The following is an 8001-nucleotide window of genomic DNA, read 5'->3' on the forward strand; positions in this document are numbered from 1 at the left end:
GCTTTGAGAACAGATGCTTGCCTCGATGTACGTTCGACGTTGACGCAATTTCGTCGATAATCGCAGCTGCTCGATTATTGTTACAATAATCCGCTCCCTATCCAACAAAAACGTTTATTCAACCTGGTTGGATAAGGATTTGACAAAAGTTTGATAATAATTATGAAAATTTAGCAAAATAGCGGTAATTATCGTCTCGTAATAAATCTCGAAAACATAATGCAAGATAAGATACCCGAACGAAGGAAAAGTTTTCCTTTCTCGTGGCTCGGAAAATCCGTATAAATGTTTCCCGAAAATTCGCTCGATCGTCAGTCTCATTGTTCGCATCTTCTAGTAAAGTTCAATTTCAAATTCATTAGCATGGCTCGTGTGGTGCTCTTTCTGCTGGTCGTTGCACTCGTCGCTATGTACTCTCGTACGAATTATTCCGAAAGGCAAACTGCCATCGTTTCAACAACTTTCGAATGCTTCTTCCATTGATTTGTTTCAACGTCTGCAGATTTTTTATAATGCATGATCGAACGAATGCACGTTGACCCCTTTCCAAGTGGAATTTTGAATGAAATTTTGATAAATTCACAAATAAACTGTGCAACTTCTGTCCACCAAGTTGCACCGATCATTTATCCATGGAAAATAATTTCGGTTATAAAAGTTTATTGAAACGATGGAACGGCGATTTTACAACGCTCAGTTTGAACTGTATTTTTATTAGATTTTTTTGCCCAGTCGAAGTGGACGCACGAAAAGGAAAACAGAAATCGAGATGCGGTCGTAACGAGGTGTACAACAACTGTGGCAACCCTTGCGCACCAGGGTGCAGTGGTCCAGTAAAAGATCGAAGTTGCGCTACGGTTCGTTCGTTCACGCATTGACGAGGTTTTGAACGATTTCATTTGCTTATGAATAATTCTTCATTTTTTTATCTTTTTTTTTCGACAGGTCTGCAAACCCGGGTGTTACTGTCGAGAAGGCTACCTCAGACACGACAATGGAAGATGTGTCCCCAGCTCGCAATGTCGTCGTCAAGGCACTTACGACTGAAAGTCGACGAGCACCAAAAATAGAGCTTGCATGAGGAATGCGTTTCTCTTCTATTTCGAAAAATAAAAAAAAATATATACAAAATAAATCGATTGACATTTTGAAATGGAGTAGCGGAGATAAAAATTCTTCGTATTAATAAACATTTTAAAAACAATTTTTTTTTGTAATTAAAAGATTTCATTATGCAGCCAGCCCATTGATACAGGGACGTTGACATGAAAATTCAAATGAAATTTCCTCAAACGGAATGAATAAAAAATGAAAGAATCGTTCAAAATTCTAAGAAATTCGAAATTTTATGAGGTTTGTTAGCTTCAATTTAAAATACGAAAATACAAAAATAAATATACGAATTAATTTCGTCGTTATGTAGTGAACATCGACGTTCGCAATTTTCAATAATTTCAATTGCCGTAAACAGAAATTTAACCACTGACGGAAGTGAAATTTGATGAAAATTTGATAATCATCATAGAATTTTATCGAGTCGCTCGTTATTACAATCCAATGAGTGAATGCACGAGTAGCATTAAGAGTGATAAGATATCTAAATGCGAAAAAGTTGTCTTCATTGAAGATTAGGAGTTCAAGTTGGTATAAATGCTCTCTGGAAACGAGCTCAGTTATCAGTTTGATTTTCAACTTCTGCCTTCACGCTAGGCAGCAAAAAATAGTCATGTCTCGTGCAGTTTTCTTTCTGCTCGTCGTCGCAGTCGTTGCCATGTACTCTCGTAAGAATTTTCCAAATATTTCGATTACAATAGTTTCAAAACTGTCTTTTATTTCATTAAGTATACTAACAAGCTTCAATCGTTTTTGACGAGCAATGAAAGCTGTTGAGAAATTATTTCTTTTCCCACACTGACGGGAGCCGGTTAATGTTAATTTCGATTTATGAAAATTGAGTTTCGAAAAAATCATGCGGAGCTTGCTCAATGTTGGATTTTGCCAATATTTTCATTCTTATTTTTTCACAGACGAAGTGAATGCACAAAGTGACGAGAGACCCGAACCAGGATGCGGTCCTAACGAAGTTTACGACACCTGTGGCAACCCTTGTCCACAAAGTTGCAACGCACCGAAGATTCAGGCCTGCGCAACGGTTCGTTTCATTACAACTGACTGAATTTTGAACAAGATAACAAAAAAACAGTTAAAAATTCTTCTCTTTTTCCTCTCATCGCAGGTTTGTGTCGCCGGATGTTTCTGCGAAGAAGGATTTCTCAGGGATGAACTTGGACGATGTATCCCCTATTCGGAGTGTCCTCGCCGCTAACTATTAAAAATTGACAGCAATAAAACAATTTCGAGTTTTTTAGATGAACGTACTTTTTTGAGAGTCCAATTTCCCATAATTGGAAAACTGAACCTAAAACTAATATCTCAAGAAATAAGAGCGCCGTTGAACGTTTTTCTATTTGAAGATTCTTTTAAGGAAGTTGAGGCTGTACAGTCATTTTTTTTACCCAAAAGTTATGACCTGTACCTTTCAAAATTTAGGCCAGTTTACAGTTTGGCAATGTTACATACACTTTAAAGAAATGTTGGGAAAAAAAGACGAAAAACTGGTGAAAGCTCAGTCGAAAACACGAACGGTGACGATCCTAGCCTCAAAAAACTGCGCGGGAAACAGATTATTAATAATATAATCTCAGCAAATCTCCTAATAAATCTGAAAAAAATTGACATTGCTCAGCAAGCCTTGCTCATGTTGCCCAAAAAATTTCATATTTTTAGCATCATTTTTAACAGAGATATCACTGAATGTGTCTTGACTTCCATAAGATTACATGTTATTTGGCCCAAATTGTTATTGATTTTTCTCGGCAACGACGCTCCTAAACTGTCTGAAAATTTAACTGATTTTTTTTTACACTTCACTTTATAAGATGCAATAAGTTTAAAAGCGATGACACCATTTTCATTCTAATGCCTCAACTTCCTTAAAAACTCTCGCCTTCTAGAACCTGACAATCCACGCAATCGAGGCTTCACAAAAGCGGGCAAAATTGCGTGATCACGAAATTACGAGGTTTCACGGAGCAGATAAACTCACATAACTTTTTAAACGCTTTTCGAAACAAATAGCAAATAATTAAAATCCTGATTTCTCTTATAGCAGATAAATAGAATTTCATCTTATTTTTCAGCGGGAAAATTAACAAAATTTACCGGAACCGTCCGCTTTCGGTTTCGACAGGATTTCAATCCTGCGATGGATTGAACACCCGAAAATCTAATTCAAATATCTTGTGTGATTCGTTTATTTTTGTAGCCGAGACACGCGGCGCGCGCTCCACGATCCACGGTCCCAGCGACGGTGCCTGTCACTTTTGACGTTTGTTAGCACGTGGCGAGATTCGAGGGGACAGTGGCGCCAATATCGCGCGCAGATTGAGCTGAAAAAAAGTACTTTTTCAAGCAGCAGTCGCGACTATTCTCTCTCCGGAATCTGTCATCTTTGTAAACAGTCCGATTGAAATTACTCGAAGCAGCGATCATGATTGCTGACAGAGTTGATTTTTAACTTTCAGAAAAAATTTACCGAATGCAGAAAAAGAAATTTTTTAAAAATCAAGCACAGAAAAAATAAAATCCGCAATCAAACAGCGAATGCGAAATGAATTCGTAAATCGATCTCTGCTCGATGATATTTAAGCGTACAACGAATTTCTCAGAGCGAGCCAAATTTTGAATAATTCCTTGCGAAAAATCAATGGCAGAAAGGCTTTTGGCTCAAGGCCAAGGTGCAGGATATAAAGGGACGAAGGACTCTATAAAAAAAATGGTCAAGCATGCATTTGCAATTCAGGCTTTTGTATATTTATTTGGGGGGTTCTCCAGGGATTAGGACATCGAGAGATGTGTGTCGAGTACAAAAGGACCGTCCGGCCGAATTGCTCGGACCGTTAATGAAAAACGGTGATCTCGTTTTTTCTTTTCCAGGGCTTCGAATACAGATGAGCTTAAAAAACTTGGCAAAATCTTTCCAAGTCGTCGCGCCGCAGGGCAGTTTTCGTCGGCGCTTGGTTTCGAGGGTCTCACATTTGCATTCGAGCTCCAAAAAATTTTTTGGTTGTCCGACAATTGGTCAACGAATTGAAATGAAAAAAAAAACGAAAATTGCTGCGGGAACGAAAGATTGAAAATCGCGTTTCAATCTATTTTCCAAACTCCGCTAAATCAGCATCTGAATTTTAGTCGCCTCCCAAAAATTCGGAGCATCATGATCACCTCCTTAAACTTCGAATGAAACAATCAACCATATTCATGAGATTTTCCTTATCGGATTTCTCTGTGGCCTTGACTCGGTCCGGTACATAAAACGATCTCGATCAACGGAATTACTGTGATTTGAGGGCACTTCAGGCAACATGAAATAAAAAAACGCTGAAGAAAGTCATTTTTAACTCATTGCGGTCGAATTTTGACTCGAAGCAATTTCAAACGACCTCAACATTCCCAAACCTCATGAATTATAATAATTAAAAAAACACTCCGAAATAATTGTCAAATTAAAACAAATCTGCAGTTCAGCTTGACCTGATGAATCGATTTTTTTCGGATATTTCAACATCATGCAATACAATTTTGAACAAATTTTCAAACAAATTTATCGATTATGGTAATCGAGACTTGGAAATTGGTATATTTTTTGTAGCAGTAGAAAAACGGAAGGGAATATTAGAAAGGCCGAGATCACGAGCTCAAAAATAAATAAAATGGTTCCGGTATTTATTGCTTTTACTTCGAGCTACTGTTTTTCTTTTTCGTCTGAGGGTAGACCTTCCGATGTCTCTTGTATTCTTAAACGGGTTTTAAAATTTTCGTATACGAAGAACGAAGCGGATGGAATAATAATGGGGGTCTGGACACGAGAGGAGTAAATCGTTAGATGGGCAACGTGGAAGAACAGACGTGGCCTTTCTTTCTCGATCCGCAGCAACTGTTCCACCACGTGTGTGCAGGATTTCTTTACAGTCTCGTCTTCCCTGTTCCTCTTCCTCGCTCTCTCCATCGTCGCTTCTCGCCCCTCTCCCAAACTCGGGTCTCCGTGTCTCGAAGCTCGTTTCAGTTTTACGAGGAGTTGCTAAAAATAAAAATTCATTTTTTCTATCGCGTCTACCCACGCCATATTCATGAGCGAATTTTATGACGAATCTCCCGTTCGGCCAACAGGAAGATATTCGACGATGGCTATTTCTGTCGTTTCAATGGTTTCTTTCGTTATTTGCAGAATTTTTCAGAACCTGCCTTAATGTTTGTTGACCCCGAAGGATAATCTCGTTATTTTTAGTATTCCTGAACTTTGATCAAACCAAAAATCCTTTGCAATCATTCCAGTGAAATGAACGAAACTTTGAAAATATTTCGAATTTACGGAAGCAACATTTCCGAAACAAAATTAAGGCGTTGAGCGATGGTTAGAAAATTTCTCGATTTTTTATTCACTGGAATAAACATTTGATGGATTCAGAAAAAAATGGATCAATAAGTCGTCGTGAACAAATTCAATTTGTTGATTCAACATGAAATTCAAAAACAAAAATGTTCAGTTTGACGATATTTTCAACAAAACTTTTGTTGAATGAGCAAATTTTTTCCAGGTGCACCAACTTTAGAAACTTTTTATTTTCTTCTTTATAATTGTTATTTCCAGTTTGATTTTTCGGTCATTTTCACACAAAGGCGATGTCTTTTTCAGGGTCGTTTCAACTTCTCGATTCATTCTTCGATTGTGTGAAAATGACCGAAAAAATCAAACTGCAAATAATAATTATAAAAAAGAAAATAAATATTCTCTAAAGTCGGTGCACCTGGAAAAAATTTGCCACAAAATTGGCCCTGCAATTCGCAGGGCCCTTAACGGAGCGAGATGAAAAAGTCATCGTCGATTTTTTCCACATCTATTTGAAGCTCACTAATTCCTGAAAAAGCGTCTATTTCAATATAAATTCAATTAAAATATGCAAAAATCGTTTCTTTATATTATCTAGAATCGTCGTCAATCCATCACCGATCGTCATCGCAATTTCCGGTTTTCCAGGTCGTCGAGCATCGGTCTGGTTTAGATTTCACTAAAATTTGCATCCCAATTGTCAGTCTCCAACGGATATTTGTTAGAAAGAGATGAAGCATGGAGAAATTCCCAGGCTTCGGACCAGGAAAACCATCAGATATCGCGAGAAATCAACTTTTTTCCAAAATAAAATTTTCAACGGACGACCGGTGACCACGAATCTTGCGAAAATGATCGTCCGAAAAATCGTTTCCCATTGCACCAAGTCTGCAGGTGAAAAAAATGCGAATCTCGACGTCGAATAAATTCGACGTCAAGAATTAAATATTCATAAAGAAATGTCAATATTGACTATATTGTCGGTTGAACGAAAAGAATGAATGAAAATCAAAATCAGATGCAGGGCTCGATGTGCGCTCGACAATGGAGCGGGACCGTCGACAACTCCGACTGCGATTGTTGTTATAAGCCTGCTCATGTTTGTTCAACCTGAGGAAAGAAGATTTTCATAAAAGATCGATCGAAATTATTCACGTTGACCCAGTGAACCGTCACATTGTAATCTGATCATGAATATGTCAATAAAATCATGAGAGATAAGAGACTGAAATAAGAGAAGAGTTTTCCTCGTCCAAGACTCGAACAGTTTGTATAAATGCTCGCTGAAGATCAGCTCAATTATCAGTTTGATTTTTGACTCCTTCTTGCAATACCGAGCAACCAAAAAATCATCATGGCTCGTGTAGTTTTCTTTGTGCTCGTCGTCGCAGTCGTTGCCATGTACTCTCGTAAGAATTTTCCAAATATTTCCATTACAATAGTTTCAAAACTGTCTTTTTTTTCATTAAGTATACTGACAAGCTTCAATCGTTTTTGACGAGCAATTAAAGCTGTCGAGAAATTATTTCTCTTCCCACTGACGCGAGCCGGTTGAAGCAACTCGCTCCTCCCTGAATAAAAATGCGAAAATAATCAAGTTTTTTCACCGACCATTTTCATTCAATGTTAATTTCGATTTATGAAAATTGAATTTCCAAAAAATCATCCGACGCTTGCTCAATGTCGGATATTTTGCCAATATTTTCATTCTTATTTTTCCACAGACGAAGTGAATGCACAAAGTTACGGGAGACCCAGACCAAGATGCGGTCCTAACGAAGTTTACGACAAATGTGGCAGCCCTTGTTCACAAAGTTGCAACCCACCGAAGAATCAGGCCTGCGCAACGGTTCGTTTCATTACAACTGACTAAATTTTGAACAAGATAACAAAAAAACAGTTAAAAATTCTTCTCTTTTCCCTCTCATCGCAGGTTTGTGTCGCCGGATGTTTCTGCAGGAGTGGATACCTCAGAGACCAAAACAAAAGATGTATCCCCCGTTCGCAATGTCCCCGTCGACCCCATTACGGTTGAAAATCGACTGGCATCAAAAACGTACGTCCCTTCCATCTTTGTGTTTTACAAAAGGTTAAAAAAAAAGCTTAAAAAGCAAATTACTGTTGAAAAACAGTGGTGAAGCTGAAAATATTTGTGTTCGATAAATCATCAAAAAAATAAACAAACTTTTGGCAATGAAACATCTTTTTGAATGTTAAAATCTTCATTCGTTCTCCTACCGATAAATTGAGTGAGGAGAGGTAAAGAAATTAGTCGAAATTTTAGTAAATTACAACTTGTATGTGGGGCTCACAAAAAATCTTTGTCTAATGACACAGAAGATTTATGTAAAGTTCAGTGATCTTGAAGACGGGACTTGAAAAACAAAAGCGGATAAGATCACGTAACCGTGAAATTACGATGCCACGGGAACCGATAAATTTACCGGTTACGAAACCGATCGAGAGCCTCCCGACGATAGTGGGGACTCAAAAATCTTGAGCAACATCGAGAACCCAATTTTTTCAATCTCGAAGCAACTGAAAGTGTTTTT

The 8001-nt window shown here is 37.9% G+C and overlaps 2 protein-coding genes across 2 annotated transcripts; both read left to right on the forward strand.

The window, feature by feature from the left end:
• Window positions 1–284: 284 nt before the first annotated feature.
• LOC122416603 (zonadhesin-like) lies at window positions 285–7624 on the forward strand. The gene is made up of 8 exons (XM_043429671.1): window positions 285–418; window positions 733–857; window positions 946–1033; window positions 2028–2152; window positions 2237–2294; window positions 6841–6858; window positions 7174–7298; window positions 7383–7624. The coding sequence occupies exons 1-8, from the start codon at window positions 286–288 to the stop codon at window positions 7482–7484; spliced, it is 774 nt and encodes a 257-aa protein (XP_043285606.1). The 5' UTR covers window position 285; the 3' UTR covers window positions 7485–7624.
• On the forward strand, window positions 1674–2368 carry LOC122415970 (chymotrypsin-elastase inhibitor ixodidin-like). The gene is made up of 3 exons (XM_043428591.1): window positions 1674–1781; window positions 2028–2152; window positions 2237–2368. Exons 1-3 carry the CDS (start codon window positions 1727–1729, stop codon window positions 2324–2326), a joined length of 270 nt encoding a protein of 89 aa, XP_043284526.1. The 5' UTR covers window positions 1674–1726; the 3' UTR covers window positions 2327–2368.
• Window positions 7625–8001: the final 377 nt, after the last annotated feature.

Source organism: Venturia canescens, chromosome 9 (genome assembly GCF_019457755.1).
Source record: "Venturia canescens isolate UGA chromosome 9, ASM1945775v1, whole genome shotgun sequence".
NCBI lineage: Eukaryota > Metazoa > Arthropoda > Insecta > Hymenoptera > Ichneumonidae > Venturia > Venturia canescens.